The sequence below is a fragment of the Rutidosis leptorrhynchoides genome, chromosome 7 (assembly GCF_046630445.1).
Source record: "Rutidosis leptorrhynchoides isolate AG116_Rl617_1_P2 chromosome 7, CSIRO_AGI_Rlap_v1, whole genome shotgun sequence".
NCBI classification, from domain to species: Eukaryota; Viridiplantae; Streptophyta; class Magnoliopsida; order Asterales; family Asteraceae; genus Rutidosis; species Rutidosis leptorrhynchoides.
Genome location: NC_092339.1, coordinates 335,456,760 through 335,474,256, shown reverse-complemented (window position 1 = coordinate 335,474,256; position 17,497 = coordinate 335,456,760). Strand labels below are relative to the sequence as shown.

The 17,497-nt window shown below is 33.2% G+C and overlaps 1 protein-coding gene across 1 annotated transcript; it reads left to right on the top strand.

Annotated features, from left to right (window-relative positions):
• Positions 1–926: 926 nt before the first annotated feature.
• LOC139857584 (26S proteasome non-ATPase regulatory subunit 7 homolog B-like) lies at positions 927–6,053 on the top strand. Its single transcript, XM_071846398.1, has 10 exons — positions 927–1,211; positions 3,289–3,381; positions 3,481–3,562; positions 3,715–3,811; positions 3,940–4,015; positions 4,165–4,223; positions 4,413–4,535; positions 4,655–4,712; positions 5,538–5,623; positions 5,759–6,053. The coding sequence occupies exons 1-10, from the start codon at positions 1,025–1,027 to the stop codon at positions 5,831–5,833; spliced, it is 936 nt and encodes a 311-aa protein (XP_071702499.1). The 5' UTR covers positions 927–1,024; the 3' UTR covers positions 5,834–6,053.
• Positions 6,054–17,497: the final 11,444 nt, after the last annotated feature.

Below are 17,497 nucleotides of genomic sequence, written 5' to 3'. Positions count from 1 at the left end.
TCCAAAACCACTGTCTGATCATTCAAAATTTCACTAATCGAAAACGGTCCAATAAACCTCGGTGCAAGCTTACCACATTTACCGAATCTGATAACCCCTTTCACTGCAAAACTGAATTCGTAATTCGGTTTTGAAAATTTTAAATTCGGTTAACCAAAAACCCAATTAAAAATCGAATTCAAATGAATAACATACTAAAATATATTTACATTTATAATATCTATATTTATATTATATTTAAATTATTATTTTATTATATTAAACAACAAACATGTTATATACCCCGTATATTAAAATTAATTCCACAACTTTTATCCTAATTTATATTCTAGCGTGTTCTCTCGAGTACATAGAAGTCTTTTGAATATGGTACATAGCGGAATCATGACTTGAAGTTAGAACGCTTTGAAGATGATAGATTGGTAGTTAATGACTTGAAGATATTAGACCTTTAATAAACTTAACTTAGCTAACTTATCAGTAGAAAGTTATCTATATTGGTCTTTTGACATCATAAACTCTACTTATATTGGCTAGAATATATGTAATGTGAATGGGTAATCCATGTAATCCATGGTGTTTTGATATTTATATGTAAGTAATTATGCTGGTTAGAATTTTAATTTTTAGTGATTTTCGGTTTTTATCGAAACAAAACCGAAATCAAATTTGATTTTTAGTTCGGTTTCGGTTTCGGTTTTGATATTCGATTTTGATGTTATAAGTTTTAAAACTGAAAAAATCGAATAAATCAAAAAATTAAAAACTGAACCGACGAACACCATTACTCTATACTTAATGATGATTAATTTCGGATCTGGAAAAACGAACCACCCGTATACGAATAACCCGAGATTTCTTTCTTTCTCGAGTATAAAAACGGAATAGAAAACACAAAAAAAAGGTTTTTGTTTTTTACACGAAACCCTCGTTTATTTATTCATTCGTCATCAAATCAAATTTCCAAATTCAGTCTCACTCACTAAAAACCCTAATTAAAATTCAATTACAGATTTTTCAAATAATGGATGTAATTAAATCACAGCAGTTATCAGCACGGCCGATTGAGAAAGTTGTGGTACATCCATTAGTGCTTCTTAGCATCGTTGATAACTATTACAGAGTCGCTAAAGACACTCGTAAACGTGTTGTTGGTGTTCTTCTCGGTAGTTCGTTCAAAGGCACCGTTGATGTCACTAACAGTTACGCAGGTTTATATCGATCTATTCATCTTTTTAGGGCTTATAGATTTATATATGTATATATGAAGATTTATATAGATATGGATCTGACAATGTTTATTTTTTTTGGTTTAATTATGTAATAATGAAATCACATTGATTGATTTTGAAAGATTAAAAGCAATTACTTTTAGTTAGTGTTAATATTTGGTTAAGGTACTGAATTGATGGATGCAATTAGTTTAATTTCGAACTCAATTAGGGTTTATATATAGATTAAAGGACCTAGGATACAGTGGATGTGACTAATTAAGTCCTTACTTTCAAGTGAAACATAATTACCTTTAGCCAAGGGGTGGGTTCTACTCTCACTTTTGACAAGTGAGTATAACTTCAGCAATATGTCTAGATTCTAGAAATTTGCTAACACTAAGCTGCATATACGTAAAGAGAAGTCGCTGATACTATAACAGATCACTCATATACATTCTTACAGTTTATGATAAAACTAGCTTGTGTCCTATGCTATTGTGTTAGCTGCTATATTGTAAACATGCATAAAGTTTGGTATGTGATTAGCGTATGAGTATGGTTAAAGATTTTTAAATGAAGCAGTTAGGATTAAATATATAGTTTTTTACCGAGTTAGAAAAACAAAACAAAAAACTAGCAAGTAGTTTTAGACCATATCCAATGGGGCGTTTTGGAGGCCTCCAAGGGTGGCGTGTGTGCTTGGAGCAAGGGAACAAAGTTGGCGTGTAGATATAATGGCCAATTTTAGTTGGTCCAATTTCTTTTTTCTAGTTTTACTTTATATCCACCATTTCACCCAACTTTTAATCATAGTTTAACATATCACCCAACACGCCTGCCAACACACCACTTTTGCCCATCATCATTGGATATGGTGTTATACGATTTAGATTGCTAACCATCTCTAGATAGCCTTGTGGTTGGGGTCGTGATATCCTCGCTAAGAAGCATATCTTGGGGTGGCTAGGGAAACGGTCGGAAATGATCACGGGATAACCCGGTTATGCTAGTTTGTTATGTGTATCTTTATTGTTCTTTCTTATACTTTCAATCACGATATGAACATTGGAATTGTAAAACTCCACGATTAATGCTTATTACTTTCTTATTACTCCTTTTTTAGGAACCGGCCGATCCGATTTGCCAAAATCCGAGTAGATAGTTGGTCAACATCGGTCAATGGGTCAAAATCGGATTTAGTTGTTCAATGCAGGTTTTAGTTAGTCAAAGTCAAAATTGGTCAACATTTTAATACGTATTTAAACTAGAATTTAAGAGTTTTCGACAAATGAACGAATATGTTTATGTTTTTAGACAATTATGTTAAAAGTTAAAGTTTCTTTTTATGGTTTTCCTCTAAATTTACACATAAAATTTTGAAATGTATAAAAAGTCCAATCCGATTACTCCTCCAAAGCCCGGACCGAGCACTCCCCGAGTAGCGATTTTTGCAACCATGATCATAGTTATATAACAACACTAACAAATAAGGTGTGCACTATATTTGTTGTTAACCAACCACATGACAAAACCATTAAAAGGTTTTTGTCCTAACATCACTGAAGGTGCCAATTATCTTTTCAACTAATTGGTTAAGGGTTCTAATTCTGTATGCATTCATGTCTGGGAGTCTATATTATTTGCATTTCAAGAACATAAGATATAAATTAAAAGCTAAACCAGATCAATCGGACATTATTCTAAACGTATTAGTGATCTTTTGTATAAAAAGTCCAATCAGATTACTCCCTCCAAAGCCCGGACCGAGCATTCCTGAGTAGCGATTTTTTCAACCATGATCATAGTTATATAACAACACTAACAAAATAAGGTGTGAACTATATTCGTTGTTAACCAACCACATACCAAAACCACTAAAAGGTTCTTTGTCCTAGCATCACCGAAGGTGCCAATTATCTTTTCAACTAGTTGGTTATGGGTTCTAACTCTTTATGCATCTATGTAGTTTATATTATTTGCATTTCAAGAACAGAAAACAAAACAAAAAAAATTCTAGCTAAACCATCTCATCTCAATTATACATTATTCTAAACGGATTAATACTCTTTTGTAGTGCCCTTTGAGGAAGATGACAAGGATACCAGCATTTGGTTTCTTGATCACAACTATCATGAAGCTATGTTCTCCATGTTCAAAAGAATCAACGGTACTAATATCTTCATATAAAAGTGCAACTAACATTTTTTTTTTTCTTTATCCATTCATCTATTTTAATATTTTCCTTGCAATATGATATGTGTTGCAGCTAAGGAGCACGTTGTAGGATGGTATAGCACCGGGCCGAAACTAAGGGAGAATGATCTTGACATTCATGGTCTATTTAACGAGTAAGCATGGCAGCATTCGATTAATGCTTTTCTTTTGTTTTGTCCTCATTTATCTTTGTTTATGTTTTTTGGATGGTTTGTATGCCTCTTTCATTAATCATGTGACATGTGGTTATATATATTGACTTATGATATGATATTTGCTACTGTAGCTACGTTCCAAACCCCGTGTTGGTGATTATAGATGTTCAACCGAAGGAATTGGGAATACCGACCAAGGCTTACTATGCTATCGAGGAGGTTAAAGAGGTATGATCTATAACATTTTTTTATTTTTTTTCCTTCATTAAAACAAGCCATCCTTAACAAAGAATTACTTGCTTTGTCACATCAAATCTATTTTGATACAAAAGTACTAATACTTGCTTACTTGGCAGAATGCTACTCAGAAGAGCCAGAAGGTTTTTGTTCACGTGCCATCAGAAATCGCCGCGCACGAAGTGGAAGAAATCGGTAAAAATTTTTTATTTTTGTTTGGCACACCTGTCACATGTTCCATGAGTTTAAAAATGATCGAGATGCATATTTAAAAAAAAAAAAAAAAAATTTGGTTGAAGAAATTATATTCTGCTTATTTGATTTTTGAATTTATTTCTCTACAGGGGTGGAACACTTGCTGAGGGATGTAAAGGATACAACCATCAGCACCCTTGCAACTGAGGTTCCCCTTTTATTTTTATTTTTTTTATTTTTTATTTTTTTTATTTTTTATTTTTACACTGTCTACTTATTTTTGAATTTACTTTACTGATTTTATTTATTATTTATATTTATATTTATATTTATATTTATATTTATATTTATGGGTAATAATGTTTTGTTGAGTTCAGTTGTGTTTGGTAATGTTCAGGTAACTGGAAAGTTGGCAGCTTTGAAGGGTTTAGATGCCCGATTGAAGGAGATACGTGGGTATCTAGATCTTGTTATTGATGGAAAGCTTCCATTAAATCACGAAATATTGTACCACTTACAGGTTTCCTTTTATGCACATCCACTTTTTTGAGTTGTAACCTGATTATTAAATTAATTGAACAAAACATTAACTCAGTTTTATACTCATTCATTTGGTTTTTTTTTAATCTAAAATTGTAGGATGTGTTCAACCTTCTACCAAATCTGAATGTTGCTGATTTGATAAAGGCTTTTGCAGGTATATATATACATCCTAGTGAGGAAGCCACTGTGCAACGTTCTTAGGGGTTGTATAGATTTGTGTTTTGCAAAATTGATTATACATTTTAAATAATTGGAATCACATAATTTTCTGTAGCAAAACGTGTTATACAATAATGTAATGGTGTTTGGTAGGGCTATAAACGAGCCGAGCCGAGCTCAAGCTCGACTCGTTTGAATTTCAAAGAGTTCGGGCTCGAGCTCGGCTCGTTTGATATTTTACAAGCTGGAGCTCGACTCGTTAATTACATAAAATTATTTTTTATATTATTTGATTTTATTCTATTTAATATTTTTTGCTATGTAATTTTTATCCACCTATAATCATATTTAATATTTAATAATAATATATTGTTATTGTTATTGTTATTAAAAATTAAAAATAATATTTTAGTGTATATAAATGAAAAGCTCGTTTAGGCTCACGAGCTTGTTTGAGCTCGACATATGAAGCTCGAGCTCGGGCTCGTTTATTAAACGGGCTTCAAAATAAGTTCAAGTTCGGGCTCGAGCTCGTTTAGGCTCGGCTCGAGTTGAGTTTTTAACGAGTCGAGCTCGAGTAGCTCGCGAGTAGCTCAGTTCATTTACAGCCCTAGTGTTTGGATTTGATTATGGTGTTTGATAACGCAGTATTCCAAGAGTAAGTTTTTAAGCGTTTGGTAAATTAGATCATTTGGTAACTTTAACATGTTATTAGGGGTTAATATAGGCGGGAAACGAAAAGTTGATTATCATGTTTTGCTGACCACTTTTTCATTTTTTACCTTTCAATTCTCTTTAATCACAGTTGATTGTTTTGCAGTGAAAACAAATGATCAGATGCTTGTTATCTATCTTTCCTCTTTGATCAGAAGTGTGATAGCTCTTCACAACTTGATCAACAACAAGGTAACTTTAGAAGAAACCGACTACCATAAAATGATGTCGCTTTAAACTAAATTATAAAAATGAAACTATACATGTGAAAAGGTTAAGTTTTGACCGATTGATGTCTGTCTGATGATGGTTATATTGATTATTCAGATGCTCAACAAAGAACACGAGAAATCTGAGGATGCCATGTCATCATCTACAGTACCACCAGTTACTGGGAGCTAAATCTGCAGATACCTTTCAATTAGTGGTGAAGAAATGAAGCTTTAGAAGCTGCTTAAATTTGATTAGGTATTTTTTTTATGTATCATTGCGGGATTTCATGTTCTTTAAGCCAAGGGCATTTTCATTTGGTTTCACGCTATTATGTGTCTTTTTCTACATGCATACTTATATACAATTGACCAGTTTTCCCAAACAAATATTGCGCAGCCTGAGATTGTCAATCACCATGTCTACTTATTAGTTTACCAGTAATAATATAATCAAATGCCAATCTGCAACAAAACTACTAATATTTTACCAGTAATATAATTATAGGCCAATCTACTGATTGGGTTGTTCCGTTGGGTTTCATTGGTTCTTGAAGCGTCAAAGTTTAATTGGCCAGGAAGTGTCACATGAATTATTTGCACATTAGAGTATGGTGGTTTTGGATGGTCGTGTTTAATTCCTTGCACAGTGTTCATCTCATCAGATTTGTTGGCAACCGTTTGGTTCAAGGATATCCGAAAAAAGACCATTTACACTCTTCACCTGACCCATGATCCATCCATGATTAACAAAACCCATTCATTAACAAAAAAAAAAACCCTAAAAAACATGAATATACCTTAACTTGGTCCGTCCTCCAGATTAATCACCACTGGTAGCGAGCAACTATGGTTTTTTTTCCCCTTCTTAGAAATATTCTCGAGTGTTATTACCCCATCAAGCTTTGAATTTACGAAATTTTAACAAGAAGAAAACAAACTTTGATCATTAGATTAGAGAGTATGTATATTTATGTATTTGTGTGTGGAAAGTGAAACTGGAAATATATAAACGAATTTCCCGATTCCGTCAACTGGAAAAAATACATGCTTGATATTTGGTGGAAAAAATTAGTTTGGAATGCAACTTTTGGGTAAACATGTATCATTATTATGCCGTTTGGGGTGGGGTGTTGCCCACATAGACTCCCCGCAAGCACCCTTAACCATGTATGGGTGAAATCCCCTTGACTCATGCTATTTTTACGAAAATATGTGTACTTCACTCCCTCCAAAATCATTATTGAGTATAACTTGATAATCGTTGTTTTCAAGTAGATTATAACTAACTAAAATGACTGTTGAATGACACTAAAATCACCAACAAATCCCATCCTTGATTTACTAAATAACCTTAACAACAAAGGAACTAATGCACCACCGAGGTACTGCCTGAGTGGTTTCCAAGCCTTAGTAGGGGGGACCCGCGATTAGTTGTCAAGCAATCCGAGTTCAAATCCGATAAGGGGGAGGTTTTCTCCAGGGTTTTTCCGCGATTAGTTGCCAAGCAATCCGGAACCCGCGATTAGTTGCCAAGCAACCCGGGTCAATCCATGGAGTTTCTTACCTAGCGTGTGTGGGTCGCAGATGAGAGTATTCGATGCGAAAATTTTCCGTTAAAAAAACGAAGGAACTAATGCATACATGAAAATATTTTAGAAATGAAATTTTCATCTAGTATATTGCATCTTTCAAAGATTCGACAATCACGACTTTTAAAAATTGAACCCTTCAACTCATGTGAATACGAGAAAATAATACACATTAGTTTCTTACATTAATTACTCTAATACTAACTTGACACTATAATAGGCCATATGTTTCAATCTTTCAATGAAAATATATGTATAGATGTATGATCGATGAGTGCATTCAATATAACTTATAATAATTTAAAAGAAATATTGCCTACTGATATAATTTAATGTAAATGACATAGACGATGACGATGTATATAACTTTTTTTTAAAAAAATAAAGGAGAATAACCATCTCTATTTAGCGTAGTGGTTTCCACCTTCTGGGAGTTTGAGATGTCTCGAGTTCGAGTTTCACTTGGGGATTTTATAACAATTTGTTTTGCAGTTGGTTATGGAGTCATTTGGGGGTTTCTTACAAATGGCGGGTTCTATCCATACTAGCAAGGTTACTTCGGGGATTTTCCTTGGGTGCCATATCCTGAATTTTTCTCCTAATGGACGTAAGAAGTGAATATGATCTGTGACTTCCTGAATATGATCGGGTGGGTGAATAATGCCCCATCAGTGATCTTAATACCGCCGTTCAAAAAAGAATGAAGGAGATTAATAACTTAACCATAACTATAATCAATAAAAATAATTGATAAATAATAATAGTAATGAATGGTAATAATAATAGTGTGAAAGGATTCGGATAGAACTTTTCTCCTCAGGAGAGAACCGAGAGAATTAAAGATGTGCATAGATAAATCGAAATTTCTGGATCAATTTAGGTGTTCTCAATTCAAATTAATCACAATTTCGAGCTCCTGGAGACTTGTTTCAGCTTCGTGATGCATCGTAAAGATTTCTAATTCCACGAGTGATTTCAGAATCGAAGGTCAACGTTTGAAGATGTTTGGTCAACGAATTAATTGGAACGATTCGGCAAGTTTCAGTTGTTAGGAACAAGTGTCGAGAAGCAGGATAATGATTTCGAGCAACTTCGATTAAGGTTTCATGATCTGAAAACAAACAGATTAAAAATTTGATTTTTAAGCTCAATAATGGCAGATTCCCTGTTCATCATCAATTTTGCCTTTTGATTATTTTTTGATCAATGATGCTTTACGAAATCCTCTAGTCACTACTATTGGAACATGATAACATCAATTTCAAATATTGATTCGACTTATTAAAGAATATGCATACATATTGAGTAGGTGCATATGGTAAATGAACTTAATATGTGCACAGATTTGGTTCAATATGTGGCAAATTGGGTTCAATCTCTACACATATTGAGTTCAATCAATCTGTATGTATACATCGTAAATTTTTTTATAAATTAAAAAAAGTTTCAGTATAAGATTAATTTCAATTTGCACACAGATTGAGTTCAATCTGCACGCAAATTGGATCAATTGCCTACCAATTGAAGGTTAGTCTATTGATTCTATGGTTTCTTCACACCATTGGTTCTCTCCGTTTCTTCACACCGAATAATAATAGTAAATAGTAATAGTAGTAGTAGTAGTAGTAGTAGTAATAATAATAATAATAATAATAATAATAATAATAATAATAATAATAATAATATCGGACTAACTAAGAATGACGTCGGCCCTGTATACCGTTTCTTGCGAATCAAACAAGTCCAAATCCCATTAGACTGTTTCCAACCGTGACGGTGACATAAAAGTCAAATGATGTACTTTTTGGTGATGTGGCAAGGTCAAAAGATGAAGTTAAATAAAGGGGAGTGTCAAATTTGAGGGTTAAATTTGTGAATGGGTGATGTGGTAAAATATTATTGGTAGTTGGGTATAAAATATATTAATTAATAATATATAAAAATATTTGAAAAAATCTGATTGGCTGACACACTGATAATGCTAAAAACGAACATATATTTCATAGCATTATTCCTCAAGAAAGACAAGCTTTTAGTTGCAATTGTTCTATTTACAAGTGATATTCGTTTAAATAATAAAAGGTGAAGACAAAAGACAGATTCGACGAATTGAAGACGCAAACGACCAAAAAGCTCAAAAGTACAAAAGACAATCAAAAAGGTTCCAATTATTGATAAGAAACGTCTCGAAATCACAAGAGTACAAGATTCAAAACGCAAAGTACAAGATATTAAATTGTACGCGAGGACGTTCGAAAATCCGGAACCGGGACCAGAGTCAACTCTTAACGCTCGACGCAACGGACTAAAAATTACAAGTTAACTATGTATATAAATATAATATAATATATAATTAATTATATTAATTATATATATATTATATATATATATTAAAAACCGTCGGCAGCAGGAAACTCCAAGGGTGTGAGCTGTAAATACCTCTCCGCGACTCGCGGAGTTTGAAGGGCATTTTGCCGCGAGTCGCGGAGCCCCAATTTTCAACCCTGGCTATAAAGCAACCCGAATTCTGATCAAAAATCATCATCTTTTTTCTTCCTCTTCATACGTAAATATATTTATATTTATAATTTATATTTTAATTTTAATTATAATTCTAATAATAAGGGTATGTTAGCGAATGTTGTAAGGGTGTAAGTCGAAATTCTGTCCGTGTAACGCTACGCTATTTTTAATCATTGTAAGTTATGTTCAACCTTTTTACATTAATGTCTCGTAGCTAAGTTATTATTATGCTTATTTAAAACGAAGTAATCATGATGTTGGGCTAATTACTAAAATTGGGTAATTGGGCTTTGTACCATAATTGGGGTTTGGATAAAAGAACGACACTTGTGGAAACTAGGCTATGGGCTATTAATGGGCTTTATATTTGTTTAACTAAATGAAAGTTTGTTAATGTTAATATAAAGATTTACAATTGGGCGTCCCTATAAATTACCATATACACTCGATCGGACACGATGGGCGGGGTATTTATATGTACGAATAATCGTTCATTTAACCGGACACGGGAATGGATTAATAGCCACTAGAATAATTAAAACAGGGGTGAAATTACATTCAAGGGTAATTGGTGTAATTGTTAACAAAGTAGTAAAACCTTGGTTTACACGCAGTCGATAACCTGGTGTATTCATTAAACAAAGTATTAAAACCTTGTTACAATTCGAATCCCCAATTAGTTGGAATATTTATCTTCGGGTATAATAATAATTTGACGAGGACACTCGCAATTTATATTTATGACTGATGGACTGTTATGGACAAAAACCAGACGGACATATTGAATAATCCAGGACAAAGGACAATTAACCCATGGGCATAAAACTAAAATCAACACGTCAAACATCATGATTACGGAAGTTTAAATAAGCATAATTCTTTTATTTCATATTTAATTTCCTTTATTTTATATTTAATTGCACTTCTAATTATCGCACTTTTATTTATTGTTATTTAATCGCACTTTTAATTATCGTACTTTTTAATTATCGCAATTTTATTTTATCGCATTTTTATTATTCGCAATTTCATTATCGTTATTTACTTTACGCTTTAATTTAAGTCTTGTATTTATTTTATATTTTACATTAGGTTTTAACTGCGAATAAATCTTAAAATCGACAAACCGGTCATTAAACGGTAAAAACCCCCCTTTATAACAATAATATTACTTATATATATATTTGTATTTTTATAAAAGTAAACTAATATAGCGTTGAGCTTTGTTCAAAGATTTCCCTGTGGAACGAACCGGACTTACTAAAAACTACACTACTGTACGATTAGGTACACTGCCTATAAGTGTTGTAGCAAGGTTTAAGTATATCCATTCTATAAATAAATAAATATCTTGTGTAAAATTGTATCGTATTTAATAGTGTTTTCCTAGTAAAATAATAACTATTTTATATACACCTCGCTCGACATCAAGTATATTTTTGGCGCCGCTGCCGGGGAAAAACTCTTAAACGCCGGAAGCGCAACGCTAATAGGAAAAAAAATTTTTAGTTACTTTTATTAAAAATTCGCTTTTGTAGAAATACGTTTTAATTATTCAAAAATATAAAAAGAAAAACAAAAATATATGTATTTTTAAGATTTTGTAAATATTTAAGTTTTATAAGTTTCTTTATTTCTATTTTAGTTTATAAAAATATAAGTTTTATTTTAAAAATCGTTTATTTAAATTAAAAACAGAAAACATAAAATAAAAAAAAAATAAAGAAAAACGCGTAAAAAGTAAAACCTGTCAACTGAATTCTGGATCCCCGCGACTCGCGGGGTTTTCTTCTTTAATTGCCGCGACTCGCGGAGGGCTTCTGACACACGGACAAAAACCCTAATCAAGCATTGATTACGGGTTATTTTTAATTATTATTATTATTAAAACCTAATTACTATTATTATTATTATTAGTTTTAATTTTACTTATACTTTTTATTTATTTATTTTAGTTAAATTAGTTTTAATAAAATTGTAAAATTTGTAGTTTTATTAAATAAATAATATAAAAATAATATTTTTTATAAAAATTGTACTTTTTACAACTTTTTATATATTTTGTTATTTTGTACCTTTTTAATCGTTGTAGCGTAATATTTGTATTTTTTAGCTCATATTTAATTTTAAACTTAGTTTTAGCTATAGTTATTTTTACTCCTAGATTTTTAGGCTTTGCCGTAGAATTCCTTAAGTGCTTTTTCTTTAGACTAAGATTTAGGTGCTTTAGAATTTTGCGACGCCTTTTTAAATTTTAGTTTCTTTTTTAAGTTATTTCCATTTGGGATTTAGTTTTTCCTGTAAGCTTTAATATTTTTAGACCTTTTACTATGTATCAATTATCATTCCAATTAGTAATATCAATTTGCGATTATAATTTTAAGTTAGTTGTAGTAATAAGGTTAAATTAGTTAAGTATTTTTAAGTTTTGATAAGTTTCTTTTATTTTTCCGTCACCTTTTATTTTTCAACCATTTTTTCTTTTTCGACATTTTTCGACGCGCAATCTTTTTCTTTCTTATTTCTCGCCATTCTAGTTTTTAGGACTTAGATTTTTATTCTACTTCTTATCTAAATTTCTTAAAATTACGAAAATTTATTTTAAGTGGTTAAATTGATAGACATCAAAATTTTCTGGTTCGTAGTAATAGTTGGATTTGTACGTGGACCGGGTTATTGGAGCCAAACAGTCCTCAATTATATTGAGACCAAACGAATCCTGCCCCTCTGCTGCATCTTTTGGCTATTCGAAACGTGGGCAAAATCAGAAAAGTCTATTGATTGGATAACTTATTATAATTTTTCTTTCCTTTTTAAAAACTAATAGGATATTCTGTGAATGCACCTAGCAAGACGTTCATCACCTTTTGTACGTTCACCACCTGTAACTCGATCAAGACATCGTTTAACAAATATAACCGCCGTTGATTTTTCTTTAGAATCGTCATCCAGTCGACCAAGTACTTCAGTTCAAATTTCCGATAATCCAGTTTTTGAAACAAACCTCACAATTGAGAATCCGGAAAATATTCAGGAACGGTTCATAGATCCTGAACCACTAAACTTTCCTCCGGAACCACCAATCATTCAAACAGAGATTGTTGAGGAACGAACCATTAAATCAGAATCATCTAGTGATACCGATTCAACAAATTCAATTATGGAGAATCTGGAACCTTTAAGTATGGAAGACCGAATGAGAGCTAAACGCACTGGCCAAGGTCACGCAATTACTCATCCAGACATTAATGCGCCAGATTATGAAATCAAAGGACAAATTTTACACATGGTGACTAATCAATGCCAATTTAGTGGTGCGCCGAAGGAAGATCCAAATGAACATCTACGTACCTTTAATAGGATCTGCACACTATTTAAAATACGAGAAGTGGAGGATGAACAGATATATCTCATGTTATTTCCCTGGACTTTAAAGGGAGAAGCCAAAGATTGGTTGGAATCGTTACCTGAAGGGGCGATTGATACATGGGACGTTTTAATTGACAAATTTCTTAAACAATTCTTTCCTGCATCTAAAGCCGTAAGACTTCAAGCAGAAATTGTTACGTTCACACAAAAACCAAATGAAACTCTATATGAGGCGTGGACAAGATATGGAAAGTTATTAAGAGGATGTCCGCAACATGGTTTAGACACCTGTCAAATAGTACAAATATTCTACCGAGGATGCGACATCACTACAAGGAAAGACATAGATATAGCAGCTGGTGGTTCTATTATGAAGAAAACCGAAACTGATGCTTACAAAATTATTGATAATACTGCTTCCCACTCACATGAGTGGCATCAAGAAAAAGATATCATTAGATCATCTAAAGCAGCTAGAGCCGATTCTAGCCATGACTTAGATTCCATTTCAGCAAAGATAGATGCTTTCGAGAGACGAATGGAAAAGATGACTAAGGATATACACTCAATACGAATTAGTTGTGAGCAGTGTGGAGGACCACATTTGACAAAAGATTGTCTCAGTATTGAATTAACAATGGAACAAAGAGAGAATATTTCATACATAAACCAAAGGCCTGGAAATAATTATCAGAATAATTATCAACCGCCAAGACCGATTTACAATCAAAACCAGAATTATAACCGAAATATTCCATACAACAACCAACAAGGTCCTAGCAATCAACAAGTATCCAATAATACTTACAATCAGCAAAGACCGAATTTTCAAAACAAACCACCACAACAAACCGATGATAAAAAGCCGAATTTAGAAGATATGATGACAAAGCTAGTTGAAACTCAAACGCAGTTTTTCACATCTCAGAAACAAACAAATGAACAAAATGCTCAAGCATTTAGAAATCAACAAGCTTCTATTCAAAATCTGGAACAAGAAGTAAGTAACCTAGCAAGGTTAATAGGTGAAAGAAAACCGGGAAGTTTACCTAGTGATACAAATGCTAACCCCCGGAATGAAACAGCTAAAGCTATTACCACAAGAAGTGGAACAACACTTAAACCACCTGAAATACCTGTAACTTCTGATGAAACTATTCCTACTCCACAAGAACCACAACCTGATCAAGATAAGGAAAAAGAACCGGTAGTTGAAAAGGTTAATGAAGATAACACAGTTAAGGCTAAACCTTATGCTAAACCATACCAACCACCACTTCCTTATCCGAGTAAAATGAAGAAAGAAAAACTTGAAGCCGAGCAATCCAAATTCTTGGATATGTTTAAACAGATAAATGTAAATCTTCCTTTCATTGATGTGATTTCAGGAATGCCTAGGTATGCTAAATTCTTGAAAGATCTAATCACGAATAGAAAGAAAATGGAAGAACTCTCGGCTGTTACTATGAATGCTAATTGTTCAGCAGTGCTGTTGAATAAGATACCAGAAAAACTATCTGATCCAGGAAGTTTTACAATTCCATGTTTTCTGGGTAGTCTTAGTTCAATAGAAGCATTGGCAGACTTAGGTGCTAGTATAAATCTAATGCCGTATTCACTATACGCTAAACTAGACCTTGGAGAATTAAAACCAACCAGAATAAGCATACAACTAGCCGATAGATCAATAAAATATCCTAGAGGGATAATGGAGAACATGCTAGTTAAAGTTGGTACTTTAGTATTTCCAGTAGATTTTGTTGTTTTGGACATGGAAGAAGATTCTCAAGTTCCTCTTATATTAGGAAGACCATTCTTAAACACGGCTAAAGCAATGATAGACGTGTTCGGTAAGAAACTGACCCTAAGTATAGAGGATGAGAGTGTTACCTTTTCAGTTGATAGAGCAATGCAACAACCACAATCTGCAGATGATACATGTTATTATATTCAAACTATAGATGCACATGCAGAATTATTAGAAGAATTTCCAGAATTACAAGGAACAGGAGAATGTTCTTTAGGAGAAGGTAATGAACCAATTGATGAAGCTGAAATGTTAGCTACACTTATAGCTAATGGATATGAACCAACAACAGAAGAAATTCAAATGCTAAAAGAAGAAGACAGATATCGATATAAATCATCAATAGAAGAACCTCCGAAATTAGAATTAAAGCCACTTCCAAACCATTTGGAATACGCTTATTTACATGGTGAATCTGAATTACCTGTAATAATATCGTCTTCTCTTACTGAAAATGAGAAATCACAACTCATTTCTGTGTTGAAAGCTCATAAACCAGCCATTGCATGGAAGATTCATGATATTAAAGGAATAAGTCCTTCGTATTGCACACATAAAATCCTTATGGAAGAAGGTCATAAAACGTATGTGCAACGCCAACGAAGACTAAATCCTAATATGCAAGATGTAGTTAAGAAAGAGATTATTAAACTGCTAGATGCAGGTTTAATATATCCAATTTCTGATAGTCCATGGGTAAGCCCAGTTCAATGCGTGCCTAAGAAGGGTGGCATGACTGTCATCACAAATGAGAAAAATGAGCTTATTCCTACTAGGACTGTAACAGGATGGCGTGTATGTATTGATTATAGAAAATTAAATGACGCCACCAGAAAAGATCACTTTCCCTTACCTTTCATAGATCAAATGTTGGAAAGATTAGCCGGAAATAGTTACTATTGTTTTCTAGATGGATTTTCCGGATATTTTCAAATTCCAATAGCACCCGAAGATCAAGAGAAAACCACATTCACGTGCCCTTATGGTACTTTTGCTTACAAACGCATGCCATTTGGACTTTGTAACGCCCCTGCAACCTTTCAAAGGTGTATGATGGCGATTTTTCACGACATGATAGAAGAATGCATGGAAGTATTCATGGATGACTTTTCAGTCTTCGGTGATACATTTAAATCATGTCTAGTTAATCTGGAACGAATGCTAATTAGATGCGAAAAATCAAATCTAGTACTTAATTGGGAGAAATGCCATTTCATGGTTAAAGAAGGCATCGTTCTTGGACATAAAATTTCAAAAGAAGGAATTGAAGTGGATAGAGCAAAAGTAGATGTAATTGCTAAACTTCCACATCCCACAAATGTTAGAGGAGTTAGGAGTTTTCTAGGGCATGCCGGTTTTTACCGACGTTTCATAAAAGATTTTTCAAAAATTGCCACTCCTATGAATAAACTCCTAGAAAAGGATGCGCCATTCATCTTTTCAGATGAGTGTATCAAATCTTTTAATATTCTTAAAGAAAAACTCACTAATGCGCCGATCATGATAACACCAAATTGGAATCTACCATTCGAACTAATGTGCGATGCAAGTGATTTTGCAATGGGAGCCGTTTTAGGACAAAGGATTGAAAAACGATTTCAACCTATATATTATGCTAGTAAGACGTTACAAGGAGCACAAACGAACTATACAACTACTGAAAAAGAACTCCTTGCTATTGTCTTTGCTTTTGACAAATTTCGATCATATCTCGTTCTAGCAAAAACGGTGGTCTATACCGACCATTCTGCTCTTAGATACCTATTTTCAAAACAAGATGCTAAACCAAGATTAATCCGTTGGATCTTACTCTTACAAGAGTTTGATATTGAAATCCGAGATAAAAGAGGAGCAGAAAATCTCGCCGCTGATCATCTTTCTCGTCTTGAAAATCCCGAATTAGAAGTTCTGAATGAATCGGCCATACAAGACAACTTTCCTGATGAATATCTATTGAAGATAGATTATAAAGAAATCCCATGGTTTGCAGACTATGCAAACTACTTAGTTTGTGGATTCCTTGAAAAAGGATTATCGTACCAAAGACGAAAGAAATTCTTCAGTGATATAAAACACTATTTCTGGGAAGATCCACATCTGTTTAAAAGTTGTCCCGATGGAATAATACGCCGATGTGTATTTGGAGATGAAGCTAGTAAAATTTTAAACCATTGTCACACAGGACCAACAGGAGGGCATTATGGGCCTCAACTAACAGCAAGAAAAGTTTATGAAGCTGGATTCTATTGGCCTACAATTTACAAAGACGCACACCTTCTTTGCAAATCCTGTGATGCATGTCAAAGGGCCGGAAAAATAAGTCAACGTGATGAAATGCCACAAAATGTCATCCAAGTATGTGAAGTATTTGACATTTGGGGTATTGACTTTATGGGTCCATTTCCAAAATCTCATAATAATCTATATATACTCGTAGCCATTGATTATGTATCTAAATGGGCGGAAGCACAAGCTCTCCCAACTAACGATGCACGAGTTGTAGTCAACTTTTTAAAACATCTTTTTGCAAGGTTTGGAACACCGAAAGCTTTAATAAGTGATCGGG